General features: G+C 50.1%; 1 protein-coding gene across 2 annotated transcripts in view; it reads right to left on the bottom strand.

Moving 5' to 3' along the window:
- FYCO1 (FYVE and coiled-coil domain autophagy adaptor 1) overlaps positions 1-16,825 on the bottom strand; it is an 87,899-nt gene that overhangs the window by 50,555 nt on the left and 20,519 nt on the right. For both annotated transcript variants that reach the window (XR_014295436.1, XM_082637532.1), the window contains exons 6-12: positions 14,075-14,218; positions 10,753-10,843; positions 7,387-9,795; positions 6,240-6,332; positions 5,420-5,538; positions 2,833-3,000; positions 508-657 (exon numbers count right to left, since the gene is read on the bottom strand). Coding sequence is in view for 1 of the 2 variants with exons in the window: in XM_082637532.1 (XP_082493658.1) it covers positions 508-657; positions 2,833-3,000; positions 5,420-5,538; positions 6,240-6,332; positions 7,387-9,795; positions 10,753-10,843; positions 14,075-14,218 (3,174 nt within the window). In the remaining variant the exon portion in view is untranslated. The remainder of the gene's footprint in view (positions 1-507; positions 658-2,832; positions 3,001-5,419; positions 5,539-6,239; positions 6,333-7,386; positions 9,796-10,752; positions 10,844-14,074; positions 14,219-16,825) is intronic.

Here is a 16,825-nt window from a genome sequence, read left to right as displayed (position 1 = left end):
AACGATGCAGGTGTGCATTCTAGGCCTCGGGGGCTGGGCTCTAAGAGACCACAGACCCCATCCCCCTGTGCTGACCGTTCTCCATCTGTCCCCATCCCAACCCAAGATTCATTCCTGCCTGCCCTTCTCTGGGCCCTGGGGGGCGGGGGGTCTTTGCTCTGTGTTCCTCTGGTGAAGCCTCAGCCCCTGCTCTCTTTGGGTTTCGTTTCCCCTCTGACCCCCGCAGGCCAAGAGAGGGCCAGAGGTTGGGTCTCTGGGAGGTCTACATCCCTGTGGGTCCCCCTAACTCTGCCTACACCCCCTGTATTAAACTCTCTTCCCTTTCGGGGATCCCTGAGTGTCCTGCTGAGACCCTGCCTAACATACCCTCCTCAACTGGTTCCCTCGAAACTAAGAGACAACGTGCTCTTCCTAGACAGTTGGCTGAGGTGCCAACGCCTGCCACGGAGTCCTCGTTCAGAGGCGTCTGCTCTAGTGCTGGGCCCTGCCCGCAAGCCGCCTGCTGACCTGCAGTGGTGTCGCCGCACCATCCAGCTGAACTCCCGCTTGCAGTCAAAGCAGTAATTTGCCTCCGTTTCCCCCAGCCACCTCTCCTCAGCACTGAGCTTCTGTTGAAATTCCAGGGCATCTGACTTCTGCCAGAGAGCATCCTTGTCCCTGGGAAAAAGCCGCATTAGAAAAACAGAAGAAAGAATCCATGAAAACAATAGAATTATCTCTGGTTCATTTCAAAAGACTGCTTCCGAATTTCCCAAAACACAAGGAGAATTCACTTTTACCTTGGAAATAACCCCCCAGTCTAGGTCATCTCTGTCACCCCACACCAGTGCCAGACTCAGCAGGAGCCTCCCAACGTGTAAGTCCTCAACTGACACCACACGTGTGAAGGTACAGGGGGGCCCGCGATGTCCATAAAAGGCTCTGGCAACTGCAAAGACCTGCTGGCACTGACAAGTGTCACCAGCTGCTCAGATGTCTAAATGACAGTGCATGTGGCCACTGGGAGTTTAAGCTGTCACGTGCTGCCATGATTACATGACCGTCTGTGTGCTGTGAGCCCAAGAACCCAAATCTTAAATGTGCTCGGGATCCTTCATGTTTTTATGGTTTAAGTAACAATTAATGGAGGAGAGTCAAGCTTTTCCAGCCTGAAAATCCGATGGGATGTTGACCTCCTCCACTCCTTAGAGAGACAGCACAGCCACTACAGGAAGCAAGCACACTGAAAAAAGTGGCACGCTTTTCAGGAGGCTCTGGCAGCATCTGAATGTGCCTGATGCATCAGGGAAGATGTGTATAAAGCCTTCCTTAAAACTGCTGTTAATTTTGGGGGCTACAGGAAACACAGAGGATGGAAGAACATGTTAAGTGACACCATGAGCATGCAATCAGCAAAGTCCAGGCTACGGGAAACTCTACCAGATGAATGGCCTACTTTCTTTAAAAGTAAACCGCAAAGGAAAAAAAAAGAGAGAGATGGTGGGGGAACCATGACTAAGTAAGAGAGATCTAAGAAACATATCACCATGCAATGTATAGATCTAATATAGATCCTGATTAGAAAAAATGATAAAGCAATTAGAAAAATTTCAAACTAGACTAGACACTTGATGATATTGGGAATTAGTTAATTTTCAAGCACGGTAATGATGCTGTGGTTGTTTAAAATAGAGTCCTTGTGTTGGAGAGGTATGTATCAAAATACTTGTGGATGAGATGACAGGATGTCTGGGATTTGCTTCAGAATAATCTGAGGAGGTGGGGGAAATGGGTAGGGCTCTTGGATGATACAAGACTGGTCATGAGCTGAATAATGTTGAAGCTGGGTGACAGGTACACAGCAGTGCATTTTGCTATCCTATTTTTATATATTTGAAAATTTCCAGGACTTCCCTGGAGGTCCAGTAGTTAAGACTCCGCGTTTCCACTGCAGGGGGCGTGGGTTTGATCCCTGGTTGGGGAACTAAGATCCCACAAGCAGTCAGGCGCAGCCGAAAAAATAATAATAATTCCATACAAAAACCTTTAAAAACTTTTTGAATGACTTGTCAACATTTAAAAGTCAGGCCAATTTCACATAAAAATCCAGATTTCCACCTTCTCTTAAGAAGTAAGGTGACTTGGCAACCCTGGACTTGATGCCTGTGGGGCAACAGTCAGCAAGAGCAGGGCAGCTCATGTCCTCCTGTTTCTCAGAGCCCCCGTCCTGGCCCGGTTCACACATTTACATCACTGTCTGCTACCTGCAGGCACTGGAGTTTGGGGGCCCAGGTGCTGGGGAGAGTGGGACGGAGGAGGAGAAAAGGGCTCATGAGAGAGGGACACGGGAATGGAGAAGTCCCTGAGGATATTAAACATCTTTTTTTTTTTTTTTTTTTTTTTGCGGTACGCGGGCTTCTCACCGCTGTGGCCTCTCCCGCTGCGGAGCACAGGCTCCGGACGCGCAGGCCCAGCGGCCATGGCTCACGGGCCCAGCCGCTCCGCGGCATGTGGGATCCTCCCGGACCGGGGCACGAACCCGCGTCCCCTACATCGTCAGGCAAACTCTCAACCACTGTGCCACCAGGGAAGCCCTAAACATCTTTGATTGTCACTCTTGTGGCTGAGCACATGGAGACTTTGAAAACAGTTAGCATAGCAATAAGAGAACACGGACCAGGTGCAAGGCTGCCAAGGGCCTGAGCAGACCCTGTTCACGTGTGTGGGCGCTTACAACACAACACAAGCAGACAGGGGCCCATTTCCCTCGAAGAGTCCTTTCAAGAACAGTTGCATTTCTTTAAAGAAAAGCCAAGCTTGGGGGCAGCCCCTGGCCCCTTGTTTGACACTCACCTGAGCAGCTCTATCAGCCGCTCCTCCAGGTACTTCTTGGTTCTGTTCAGGTCATCCAGGTCAGCAAGCATCTTCTGGTCATTCTTCTCCCTGTCTGTCGCCTCCTGGCAGAGTCTGTTGTAATACTCCTGGATCTTTGTCGTGGCTTTTTCAAGTTCCTTCTGGGTCCTGGTGGGGGAGTAGTCAGTTTTCCTTATTACCCACTACTTCCAGCTTCCCCCGTGCCTCTGGGCTAACCCAGGCCTCTAATGGGGGGTCCTGCTGCCCTACCAGTCTTTCCCCTTCATGGGAGGGAGCCCCTTGGCACTGCCCCACTCACAGGCTGTACACTCTCTTAAGCCTTCAAAACTTCCCTCACACACCCAAACTCTTCACACACCACCACCCCTCACAACAAATACAAGGGACATTTGGGAGAGGAGGTTGACCTCAGGTCACTAGGAGCACCCCAGGTGCGTCAAACTCTGCACCACTTGGTTCCTGGGCAGAGACTGAGGTTTTGACAGGAGCCCAGTGGGTTAAGTACATGGGCTGGTGATGGCGGTATACACAAGAGGAAAAAGGAGCCAGGAGAGAAAGAGCAGAGGCGTAGCTTCCTGGAGATGACCACACAGAGGAGCGCCTATCTTCCATGTGTCTTTGGGACTCTACACATGGGGCTTGGCATGGGGCACACAGCAGGTACTCAATCTACACTGCGAGGCGTTCAACCTGACAACCCTGAGGCCTAAGGAATCCTGTTCTGGGTGCTTCGGAGCCTCAAGCTGCAGCAGAGGGGCCGGCTGAACCACGGTCTTCCCGCCCTTGCCCACTTCTCTTTCAGCTCACCTGTCCCCTAAGGCAGTGGTTTTCCAAGGATGCCTTATAAAGCAAGGCATTCATAACAGCTCCATTAAAACAGAGGGCTGGGCCTCCCTGGTGGCGCAGTGGTTGAGAGTCCGCCTGCTGATGCAGGGGACACGGGTTCGTGCCCCGGTCTGGGAGGATCCCACGTGCCGCGGAGCGGCTGGGCCTGTGAGCCATGGCCGCTGGGCCTGTGTGTCCGGAGCCTGTGCTCCGCAACGGGAGAGCCCGCAACAGTGAGAGGCCCACGTACCGCAAACAAACAAACCAACCAACCAACAAACAAAAAAAACCAGAGGGCTGTGCAAGGCTAATTAATCTGTATCTAATCCAGCCTTTCCATGTCCAGTATAAAGTTGTCAGGAGGTTGTTGTTTACTAGACACTGTCCTCCAAAATGATCTCGGGTACACACACACACACACACACACACACACACACAACCACAGAGTTATAGCATTAAAAAAAAATGCCACCAACTTTGGAGGTTCTACTTAAATTGTCACATGAACACCACCTGGCTAAGGGCAGCCAGAGTCCTATAGGATTCAAACTCTGTAAGGAGTCAGCTGAGAAGAGTCAGATGAGAAGAAATGTACATTGAGGTTACTAAACATCCAGCGTGGTCTGGATCTCCCACTGAGCCTGGGCCCAGGCCTAGAAGCAGATGGCAGGAGATGGGTAGAAAAGTTAAAGCCTCGGGAGAATTTGGTGTGTCTGCTTTTGCTGGGAGCACACATGCAATCAGGTCCCAGCATCCCCTGTGGGACCAGTTTGGCCCTATCACCAGACAGTAGGCTGATGATGCTCACAACTCCGGGTGGCCCCCAAGCCTGAAGATGAAGAGGTCTCGGGGTTGGACACAGGTAGGGCCATACTTTAAGGTTAAAAAAAAAATGATGAAAGGGCGACAGCACGATGTGCTCTCCACAGACACAGCACCAGAGTCTCCAGGAAGACAAGCCGATCCTGCTCCCTGGCTCGCTCACTCACTCTCAGATGAGCTTGCGAGAACCTCACACCTAACCCCGCAGCCTCTCATTTCATAGAGGAAATGAAGAACTCAAGTCAAAACACAGGGGGGAAAACATGCACACACAATACTCTCACACCAGTACCCTAAAATAAAACAAAACAAAACACAAAACTATCTGTCTATATATTTTTTAGGGTAGTTATTGAGACAAAGACTCTGGAGTCAAATGTTCTGAATTCCAATCCTGCCATCGCCACTTACACACTGTGTGACCCTGGGCAAGTGACTTCACTCCTCTGAGCCTTGTTTTCCTCATCTATGAAATGGGATAAATAATAATACTATCCTCACAGGACCATTAGGAGGATTAAGTGGGCAAATAAATACCAAGTATCTAACACGGCGCCTGCCACAGTTTAGGCGTTACTTAAATGTTTGCTGTTAGTAGTTCCATGATTATCTCCCAGCTTTTATTTCATTTTACTTTTACCAAAGCATGAAGTTACTGAACTGAAATATGTCCTGCTAGAGATAAGACAATGGAATTAAGAGAAAGGGTCTCTGCAGCCGTCTATAGGCTTATGACAGGCAGATTGCCAAGGTTCTCTGTGGCATGCTTCTGACATAAGCACTTTATGAGTCTGTGGCTTTTCTTGCAAAAGGGCTTCTTTAACCTGATATGAGTGGTTGACTTTCTAAATGACTGTACCAAACACCCCCTCCCTTGACGACTCTCCCACTGGCCGCGTGGGTGGACCGTGTAACTAACCTGTCCAAGTCTTGGCGCAGGGCGGCCCCCTCCTCATCCTTTCTCAGCATGGCGGCCTCGTACTCGGCAAGGTGCTTGCTGGTGCAGCTCAGCTTCTCCGCCGCATCAGCCTGGGCAGCCTGGCACAGGACAGCAGGGAGAAGACGCTCGGTTGCAGAAGCCCATGCAAGATGCCATCAAGTGACTGGCATGCTCCCCACCCCATCTGGCTGGCGCACTTCTAACAGGAGGGGCTTTTGTCTGTTTTTAAGTTCAAGAGACCATGAACTAGTATGTGTGTGGAGTATGACAGACTCCCATTTGTAATTATGTCCCTCAAACATCAGCTGCAACCGGTTGTGGTGGCTGGTGGGGCAGCAGATATCAGAATCTCTGGGGTGGGGGTAGAGGTGGGGTGGCAGTGTACAGGAGTCACTGAAAAAAGTCACTGCCCTGAAGACGGGTTTCAGTCCCACCCCTGCTCTGGCTCACGTCAGCAACATTGACTTGGAGAACATCTGCAGAGGGGGATGACTTATTTCCTTTCCATAAGACACAGGGGTGGTGAAAAACACACTTGACAGCTCTAACCAGGTGTCCAGGGAGTGGAAGAGCCACGACACAGACTCAGGTTGTCTACAAAGGTGAGCTGACGGCAGCTTTAGCCAGGGCACTGGAACTCCTGCAGGGAGGCCTCTCTGATGGTCCAATGAAAGCCAAGCCACATCCCCTTCCTCGACAGGCCCACACCCTGGGAGTGGAATGACCAGGTGAACGATGGGCCGGCCGCTGCTCAGGGCTCACAGGAGCACCTCCCCTGGGCCTCAGGGGCCAGGCTTACCTTCAGCTTCCCCACAGCCTCCTCGGCGGCCTGTAGCTGCCGACCTTGCTCCTCCAACTGGCCCCTGAGGCTCCTGCATTCTTCACTGGAGGTCTGGAGAGGATGAGAAAGGGATCAGAAAAGTGGGGTCCTTGTTCTGAGACTCCCTTGGCCCCATTCCCCCAAAATGGGTAAAAACAAGCTACCTCTCTTTCTCCCAAACTCAATAAACTTTGGGCTTCCCTGGTAACACAATCCCGTCAAGACAAGAGACTTAGCTTGGCCCCCAAACTTAGAATTTCATTTCTGCCAAGGAAAGGGTGGAGTATGAGCCACACGGAACTGCAAGGGGTGGGGTGACACAAGGTGGGAGGCACATCTGTGGGAACGCAATAGTTGCCTAAGAGAGAGGTCAGGAGTGGTCTGAGTGCACAGACCCAGAAGCAAAGAGACACATCAGAAGCCAAAGCCCCGTAGATGTCTGCCTGTGTCCTCACTCTTAACCCTTTTTCTCTGCACTTCAAGACACATGGTAAACGCTGTTCTCATAAGCTTGTCTATCCCAAGGGCTCTGTGAAAATGAATTGAGTTGGTTTCCTACAACTGCTCTGCTCTCAGGAGCCACCTGAAGGGACAGAGAATCCAGGGACAGGACTCGAGGCAGTCAGGAACTCGCATGCCAAAAGGGGCCGGACGAGTACATAAATGAGTGCAAGGAGAATAGCAGAGGATGAGCTGTTCCTTCAGGTGGGCAGTCCCCACCCAGCTCCTGCTGACTGCTGCCATACAGGAACGAGAGCACAGGCTTTAGGAACTCCCAAGATTTCAAAAGAAGTCCAAGAAGTGAATCTATAAACACCCTGCTCTTGAAATGTTGGCTACTAAGTTAAAAAAAATTCTGTGTGGGCCAAACTTGTCTGTAATGGCCTTAAATTTAGACGTCTGGGTTAAGGCATCCCTCTCCAATGCTGTGTCCCTAACATGTTCCTGCAGGGAGAAGGATGCTGTGAGCTATGACACCAGGATGAGACCATGTTGGCCTGGGCCCCCAGGACATTCTTGGGCCCTCATGTGCCACCTGGCCGAAGGTGCATCCCAACCACTCATGGACCCACCAGGCCCTGCCGCAGGAGACAGGTGCAGCTCAGATGGTCACGGTGAGGGTTACCTTAAGTCTGCTCTGGTAGTCCATGATCTCGGTGCTCAGCTGGAACTTGAGGGTGTCAAGCTCCTGGCGTGCAGTCTCCCGGATGCTCTGGGCCTGCTGCTCGGCCTGGGCCAGCTGGGCCTGCAGGCCAGGCAGTGAGCCAGCTACCTCCTCAGCTGCCTTCAGCTTCCCCTGCAAGCTCTCCTTCTCTCGCCGCAGCCCTGCCACTTGGTGTTTCAGGCCCTCCTGCTCCTTGGAGGCTGCCTCTTTGGCATCCTGGAGCTCCTGCATGGTGCGGGCCAGCGCCCCCTCCAGCGGCTCTTTCTCCGTGGTCAGCGCACAGACCTGGATGCCGAGCTCGGCCATATCCGTGTTGGCCCGGTGCGGCTGCTCCTGCAGCTCAGCAGGTTCTAGCTGCGCCTCCTCGGAGCTGCCCGTTGCCTGGGACAGCTCCTCCCACACTACTTGGAGCTCCTCCCTCCGCTGGGCCTCTCCGGCCCTCTCCTCCTGCAGCGCCCCTTCACGCTCCGAGCACTGAAGCAGCTCCTGGACGTGGGCCCTGGTGAGGGCTTCGTTCTGCTCCTTCAGTTGCTGCACGAGGGCCTTGTGCTCCCGCAGAGCGGCCTCGGCCACGCTCAGCTGGCTCTGCACCTTCTCCCGGTCACCCAAGGCTGCCTGCAGCTTGGCCTGGAGGTCCAGCACCCCAGCCTGCAGTCTCTGGGCCTCCCCCTGATGGCTCTCCAGCTGTGCCTGAGACAGGGCCAGCTGGGCTGCTAGCTCCTGGGACGCGTGGTCTTGAGGTGGGCTGAACCCCTGTTGGCTTTTGTCTGCCGTGAGGGTCTCGATCAGCTGGGTCTGCTGGCGGCATCGGTCCTCAAGTGCCCTGACCTCCCCAGCCCGGGCCTCCGCTAGCTGCCGGCACTGCTCCGCCTGCTCCCGCAGCTGTTGGCATTCGGCCTCCTTGCTTTGCAGGGCAGCCTCCTTCTCAGCCACATGGGCCCTCATGGTCTCCTTGGCCTTCTTCACAGCCAGGAGGCTTGCCTCCATCTGGTCTCCCATGTGCCGGATGCTGGCCTGCTCTGACTGCAGGGAGGCCAGGGAGCCCTGGATGGCCGCCTCCCGCTGCTGCAGTGCTTGGTAGTCAGCCTGCAGGGCCTGAAGCTTACCCTCCAACAGCTGGTTGCGCTCCACCACATTCTGCAGCTCCTTCTCCAGCTCCCTGTTGGCCTGCTGGAGCTTCTTCTCCTGGCCGGCCCCTTGCATCTTGGGATCAGCCACCTGTCCCTCCGACAGGCCCCTCTGTTCCTCCTCCAGCTTCTCACAGGCCTGCTGCAGGGGGGTGCTCAGAGCCTCGTGCTCCGCCGCCGCCACGGGCAGATCTGGGCCTGACTGCGCAGCAAGTCGCTCCAGCGTCCCCACCCTCTGGCTGAGGTGGTCTTTGTCCTGGATGAGCTGCTTCTTCTGCTCCTCCAGGTCACTCACGTGCTGGCTCACCTGGGCCAGCTGGGTCTCCAGGAGCTGCAGCTGCCGCGTCAGGGACCTGGCCTCCTGCTCCAGCAGCCCCTTCTCCTCCTGCCGCCGCTGCTCCTCCCGTCTCCCCTCCGCGAGCTCTTCCTCCAGGGAGCTCAAGTGGGCCAACGACTCCTGCAGTTGATGCTGGAGCTGGGCTGCCTCCTGCCCCTTCCTGGACAGCTCTTCCCGGAGAGGGGCCATCTCCTCCACCAGGCGCTCCAGGCTGGCCCGGGCCTCCTCCTTCAGCTGCAGCTCTTTGGCCAGCTGCTCCAGCTGGGTGCTCTGCTGCCTGCTGAGCTCCTGGACCCAGGTGCTCTCCCTTTCCAGGAGCTTCTCCCCCAGCTCCTGAGTCTCCAGGGGCGAGTCACTGGGGATGCGCTTTTGTAGCCCCTTGGCGTCCAGTGCCATGTCAGCCTTCTGCTCGGCTGCACCCAGCTGGTCTGGGACATCAGCTGAAAGCTGGTCCTTCCTGCCCAGGGCGTCACGTGTGGCCTCGAGCTCCCGAGCCAGGGGTTGCAGTAGGGACTCCAGCTGCCGCAGGGCTGAGCGGTAATCCTCCTCCTTCTCCGAGGCCCCCAGCTCCAGGGCCTGCAGGCACATCTGCAGCTCCTTCACGGTGTTCTGTGTGGCCTGGGTGACTTCCCACTGCTCCTGGAGCGCGGCCACCACGCCGGCGAGGCGAAGGTTGTCCTCGGCGGCGGCGCGGCCCCTCTCTCTCTCTGCCTGCAGCTGCTCTCCATGCAGGCTGATGGCCGCCCTCAGCTCCTGGTTCTCTCTTTCCCGCTGCTGCATCTGCTCCTTCAGCTGCTTCTCCCGCACCTCCAACTGGTCCAGCTCCAGCCGCAACTCGTCAAAGCCCTCCAGTGCCTCATGGTTTAAGGGGTTGCTCAGGTCAAGGTGGGAGCCCATCTCCTGAGTCTGGGGAGGAAACACGAAAAACAAGTGGCTTGGGGATGAAGCTACATGGCTGCTTGGCAAAACTTTAGAAGTTAATGAGAACAGAAGTAAAAATACAGCAATTACATGACCTAAGGTTAGTCTATCGAGCTATTCAAAGGACTGGAACCCCTTTGCTCAAAGCATATGCCAGAGGAGGTCAGTACATCCTAAAATATGATGTAACGCCACACACGTGAGCTCCACTGAGACTCAGAACTTGCGTTTCCCATTTAGCCTCCTGTAGCTTTGGTAACATAATGGATGCTGACTCTTAGAGAAATGATGTTATATGTAAACTACTGCTTACCCGTTGCACCGTACCCACAATTTCTGTTGCAATTAAATCACAAAATTGGGTAAAAATGCTACTCTTAATGCTTCTTATACTGATTAGTCTTATTTTGCTTTGCTGATTAATTTCAGTGTTCTTTCCCATTAAACTATACGATACATTCACATTTCTAACAAAATTAATGAAACTGACCTGACGCACTAATGTTTGCTGAGCACTAGCCTGTGCCAAGTCCTTAAGCACTGTGTGTGTGTGCCCTCATTTACTCCCTACAACCACCTTACAGGCTGGTATGAGATTTTACAGATGAGAGAGCTCAAGCTTCGACAGGGTAAGTCACCTTCCCAGGGTCACACAGGGGGCGAGTGACAGTCAGGATTTGACCTTGCCACTTTTAATCACAGTGCCAAACCACTTCTTCTGAAACACTTTAAAAAGCTTTTAAAAGAATTTATTTTTTAAAAGGCCTAAATTCCTTTTGGTTGTAAAAACCTGGACTCGAGGAAACAGTGGGTAGGACTGAGGGGTTATATCGCTCGGGTTGGAACACCAGGCATCTGAGAACATCCCCCTGAGCTGGGAGGGGCAAGAACATGCCCTGGTTGACACGACAGAGAGGGAGTCCCCAGCCTTCTTGGCATTACCTGCAGGTAGCTGCTCACCAAACTGCTCATGCTGGAGCTTCGGCTGGGGGGTCTCCATAGGTAAGCAGAAGAGCCAGTGCCCAGGGTCCTCCTGTGGGGCCGCAAAACAGACATGCCTGCATCAGAGCAGGGAACACACACACACACACTCGGGGAGGCCTTGGTTGTCACTAGGCAACCAGGTGATGGTAGCGGCAGTGCCCTCCCAGGTCCAGTAAGAAGGCAAAATCCAACATTTCCACCAAAGCACACATTCAGGTTGGTCGTAGCAGCTGGACCCCACTGTTGAAGTCTAAGCATGATGGCTTTGCTCTTCACTGCCAAAAAAGAACGAAGTGAACATAGTATTTCCCCGTTTTTACTTTAAGTTTTCCTAGAACCTTCGATGCCAGCCATAACTTGTCTACCAGGGAGGAACCAGGAACAGTCAATCTGGTAAATAAAGGTCATGCTGTGCTTCAGGCCTTGAGGTCACTGCTTTACATGATGTTACACGAGTAATGTGGCTGGAAGTCCTCTTCTGGTTCACACCAGACATTTCCCTCACTGCAGAAAGTTCTATTTGATGGCACTAGTCATTGCAAACGAAACACACTTTTACTTAACGGCCAGAATCTTCTCCTTAATCTACAATTATTGCATTTTAAACCTTGTTAGTCTCCACAACCCAACAACTGCACTTCTCAGTATCTACCTGAAAGACAGTCACATATGTGCATAAGGTGACGTGTGGGGATGCTCTTGGCAGCACTGTCATGGTGGAAAAAGCAGAACCTTTCTAACTCCACATCACTAGAGAAACAGATAAACTGTTTACCCACACAATGGAATACTCTATGCCACAGGTTGGCAATCTTTTTTGTAAAGGGCCAGATAGTGAATATTTTCGGTTTGCAAGCCTTACGGGCTCTGTCATAATTCAACTCTGCCACTGTAGCATGAAAGCAGCCACAGACAATAGGTAAATGAAGGTGTGTTACACACGGCCCTGTGGGCCGTGGTTTGCCAGCCCTACTCCACATCTATAGAACTCCCTGTACAAACACAGATAAAAATCTCAAAAACAATGTGGAATGAAAAAAGCAACCTGCAAAAGTATAGCCATCTCATGATTCAATCAATGTAGCAAATTTTAAAAAAATATATAAAATACAACTATATATATGTAATATTTACAGGCACATGTAGTGAAACACAAAAATATTTGGGAATGACATGCATCAACTACAGGGTTGTAATTACTTCTAGAAAGGGAGAAAAGGAGAAAGGATGGCCGCGGGGTGGGGCTTTATTTGGATCTATAATATTTTATTTCTTAAAAAAAAAAGGTATCAGACATAACAAAAAAATCCCACAAGAATCAGCTTGAAGGGACTTTGGCCAAATATAAAGCACCTTAAGGTTTAAAATAATTACAGTGACAGAGTATAACCTATTGAATAAAATAAGAATCCACGAGTCAATACTGCTATAAATGAATAAATAGATGGGGAAGAAGGAAAAGATCTTTCTTACAATAGAATGCCAACTATTAGTATAGACGGAATGACGGAGTCAGAAAATCACTCTGGTAACCATGATAGTAACTGATTCAGGAAAGATTTACCGGATGCTAAAACTAACAGGAGGGAGATTTAAAAGAAACAGGATCAAAACCTAGTCTCAAAATGTCTTCCGATAAGATACATATTAACTACAAACAGAGAAACAGTAACTTTAGGAGAAACCTGGTTAACACCACCTTAACCAAATGATCATGGTTAACCTTGCAAGTAATGAAACAAACCAACATCCTGTGTCTCCGGGTACAACGTGCTGAGGACACAACACCTGGGGTATTTCTGCCAAAAATGCTTAATCTGAATCCAACAATGAGAAGACACTAGACAAACTCAAATTAAGGAACATTTTACAAAATAACTGGCCTGTACTTTTCAAAACTGTCTGTGCAAAGAGGAGAAACTGTTCCAAATGAACAAGGACTAGAGAGACCCAACAATTCACTGACATGTGATCCTGGATTATAAGAGACATGTCTGGCATAATTCTTAAAATTTGAACACAGTCTGTAGATTAGACAGCAGTATTGTATCAATGTTCTGTGATCTTAACAATTGTACTGAGGTTATATACATGTCCCCAACTTTAGGAAAGGATGTCCCTGATTTTAGGAAATACACGATGAAGTACTTAGGAATAAAGGGGAATCAGGTCTGTAACTTATTCTCAAATGATGCAGGAAATAAACCAACATGTTTACATAAAGATAAAGAATGATAAGAAATTCCCTGGCGGTCCAGTGGTTAAGACTCCACGCTTCCACTGTAGGAGGCGCAGGTTCAACCCCTGGTCGGGGAACTAAGATCCCACATGCCACGTGGCACGGCCGGAAAAAAAAAAAAGAAAGAGAGAGAGAAAGAATGATTAAAACGTTTGTAGTAAAATACTGATAACTGGGGAAGTGAAGTGAATGAGTACTGTGTACTATTTTTACAACTTTTCTGTAAGTCTGAAATGATTTTAAAATTGAACAGTTCTAAAAATGACACGAAGTAAATATGGCAAAAATGTTAGCTCTTAAATCCTGGTGATTGGCAATTGGGTTCCATTATAGTCAGTATTTTTTCCTCCATGGAAAGAATTCCCTAATAAGAAATACAAAAATTGGAAAAACAAAAACAAAAACAAAAACACCACCCTATTAACAGAAAGCAAAACAAAACAAAGAATGCTGGACTTGAGTTTAACTCAAGTCTAGTACCCTGGCCCTGGCCCTGCTGCCTGCCAGCTGTGTGACTCTGGGCAAGTCCCTCCACTCTCTGAGCCTGTTTCCTCAGCACCTTGCTCCTGGAACGGCTGTGAGGATGCAGTTGGACAGTGTGTGAGTGCCGTACTGGTGTAGGAAAAGAAAACACAGCAAAGCAAACTTTCCAGCAACCCTTACATGGACGAGCCTTCGCTCCCTCTCTTGCTGGCCTCCATGATAACTGTATCTATGAGAACACACTGGGGAATAGCCCACTGCTCCCCCCTCGCTCCCACACCAAGTCCCTTAACACATCTGAAAACCTTGGGTTTCACATATGTGTCTCCAATGACTCACGCCACCTGGCCAGTTAGGTTAGTTTAAGGTTGGAGCCTCCAGATGCTATCGCTAGTCACGATTCAACCAAGTCTATAAAATTAGCAAGCATAAGAGTTGCAAAGCTACAGGTAATTTACTGCACAAGCAAAACTGCTTTGAGTAGACTGGTGGCAAGCTTCAAAACTTCAAGCATCTCTTTCTCCTCTTTTCAACTAAGCAGTTAATTCTTCAAGGTACCGGGCAAACGTCGGCCAGGCAGCATCCAAGTCATAGCCCCTCGATGCCAGGTCAAACTGGATGTCGGTCAGCTCGTAGAGTTGGCCCACGATGTCAGAGCTCAGCTTTGGCTTCAGAAAGGGGCTCCTTGCGTAGTACCAGTCACTGCAGGGAAACACAAAAAGGGGTCAAGTACAGGAGCACATAAAGAAAGGGAAGAGTGCATTTAATCAGTCCTCCCAGTAAGGCTCTGGCTCATCAAATTCCAACTCAGATTACTAAATTAATTAAAGACAGACACATACACATACACCCCAATTTGATTTTCACTGTAGGAGCACGTAACTCTCAAATAACTTTGCTCTTCTTCAGGGAAATTACTGAAGTGAATTAGATGCGTATTTGTTTATTATCTATATCATACCTATTTCCAAATGAATGCGAGAAACCTTAAATCTGAATTGCTGTCCAAGAAAGGGCAGTTGTAGGGGAAAGAACACTTCTTTTTTAAAAGAAAATCTTATCTTCTATCCCTTCCAGAGAACTCAATACAGGACATTGAACTCACTGCTAATTTCTGTCCAGACACCAACATAAAAGCCAAGGAACAAAACATCTCCATTTTGAAGTGGTAGTTGTTTCACTTCACGTGAAGCAATAAGAATTAAAAAGACAACACTGATGAGTTTAATGAGCTGCTCGGCTGATATCCGTGAACTGGAATACACTGGAAGTCAAGCTGTTTATGACAGTTTTCGCCACACATCACAACAAAATAACCTTCAAATCAAATGTGCAAAGGTTCTCAACTCACATGCATTCACAAAGCCCGGCACATGCAAGAGCAATACACATTTATGAAAATCAATCTTAAAGGTGACAAAATGAAACAAAATATTTCCCCCCAATGGTTTTTCTTTTATTCAGAAGTATTTCTTTTAATTAACTGGAAGAACACTCCAGAGGTAGAGGGGAGGCAGAGCTGGAAAAGGGGTGCCGGGCGAGCCAGAGGTTCAGCTGATTGGCAGCTGATCTGCGGCTCCTAATCTGACACCCTCTCCCCGCCTTACACGCTCAACCCCACCTCTCCCTCCTCCTTCTCCTCCTGCTGAGGCTTCAGCACTAGGGGCTCAAAGGCTCCCCGTCTGGTCACTCATCACAATCTCCAGGGAGCCCAGACCCATGGGGCGGGCGTTGACTCAGTGTCTCAGGTGAGGCCCCAGGCTTGCTGGTGTTAAAAACCCCACAGGTGATTCTGATGAGAGGCCAAGGCTGCAACCCACTGGTCCAGGGTGACCAGTGGGGTCTGCCCATTAGTGCCAGCACCAAGGACCTGCCATCCACCAGAGGAAACTACCTGGCATTAGGAGTTCAGAGACCTAGACCCAAGCTCCTGCTTTGCGCCTCAGCATCAGTGGGGCCCAGAGAAAGGCATTTGGCCTCTCTGAGCCTCACTTTCCTCACCTGTGAAAGCTCAGTGCTACCTGCCCAATGTGCGCCAAGGACTGTGGTAGGGAAGGGGAGAGGAGGATGACAGGTGGAGGCCCCTGCTTGTGCCAGGGTGTGACACAGACAGGCACTGCTGCTGTGGCTGTCATTATTATTGTTTAGTTTATCACATTTATTTGAAGTCTTCTGAACTTGTTTCAGAGACGTTATACACTTTAATACATGCTGAGAAGTGCTGAAAAATTGTTCACTGCAAAAACAGTAATTTAAAAAGAAAAATACACATAATCCTATCCTTTATCAAATCATGTTCTCATATACTTTTTAAAAAATAGATCTTTACTGGAGTACAATTGCTTCACAATACTGTGTTAGTTTCTGTTGCACAACAAAGCAAATCAGCCATATGCATACACGTGTCCCCATATCCCCTCCCTCTTGAGCCTCCCTCCCATCCTCCCTATCCCACCCCTCTAGGTCATCGCAAAGCACCGAGCCAGTCTCCCTGTGCTACGCTGCTGCTTCCCACCAGCCAACGATTTTACATTCGATAGTGTATATATGTCGATGCTACTCTCACTTTGCCCCAGCTTCACCCTCCCACCCCATGTCCTCAAGTCCATTTTCCTCTTCATTTATTTGGTCTTGTAGGTTTTTGCTTTGCTCCTTCATTTGTGACGTATTTTTTTGCAGTCTCATTTTTTTTTTTTTTTAATGAGTGGGATTGTGCTCCTGTCTTACTGGTTGTTTGGCCTGAGGCTTCTAACACTAGGGTTTGTAGGCTATTGGGTAGAGCTGGGTCTTGGTGCTGAGATGAGGAGCTCCGTGAGACCTCACTCCAAAGAATATTCCCTGGGGTCTGAGGTTCTGTTAGTCCAATGGTTGAGACTTGGAGCTCCCACCGCAGGAGCTTTGGCCCAACCCTGGGCTTGTGAACCAAGATCCCGCAAGCTGCCTGGGGCAGCAGGAAAAGAAAGAAACATACAACAATAGCAAAGTAAAAAATAAAATTAGACTAGGAAACTAACAGATATGTTAGGGAGACTATAAAAATAAAAATATAGATGAATCAACAACCGGACGGTACATTAGTACCACAATAGTAAAAAAGAGGAGGAGGGAAAAGAAAAAAAATAAATAAAAATTTAAAAAAGGGGGGGAAAAGGCCTTGCTTGTGGAGGGTGGGGTCTAAGCAAGGGTGAGGTTTGGGTGGTGGGTGGCGCCAATCCTCAGGACCCACAGGGCTGGAAGACACCCTGGGGGCTGTTGGGGTGCGGCTTAGGCTCAAGGAACAGAAGGGGCCCAGGCGTGCTCCCCACCCCT

Source organism: Mesoplodon mirus (genome assembly GCF_964341445.2).
Source record: "Mesoplodon mirus genome assembly, chromosome: 12".
NCBI classification, from domain to species: domain Eukaryota; kingdom Metazoa; phylum Chordata; class Mammalia; order Artiodactyla; family Ziphiidae; genus Mesoplodon; species Mesoplodon mirus.
This window is presented reverse-complemented; position numbering and strand designations above follow the sequence as displayed.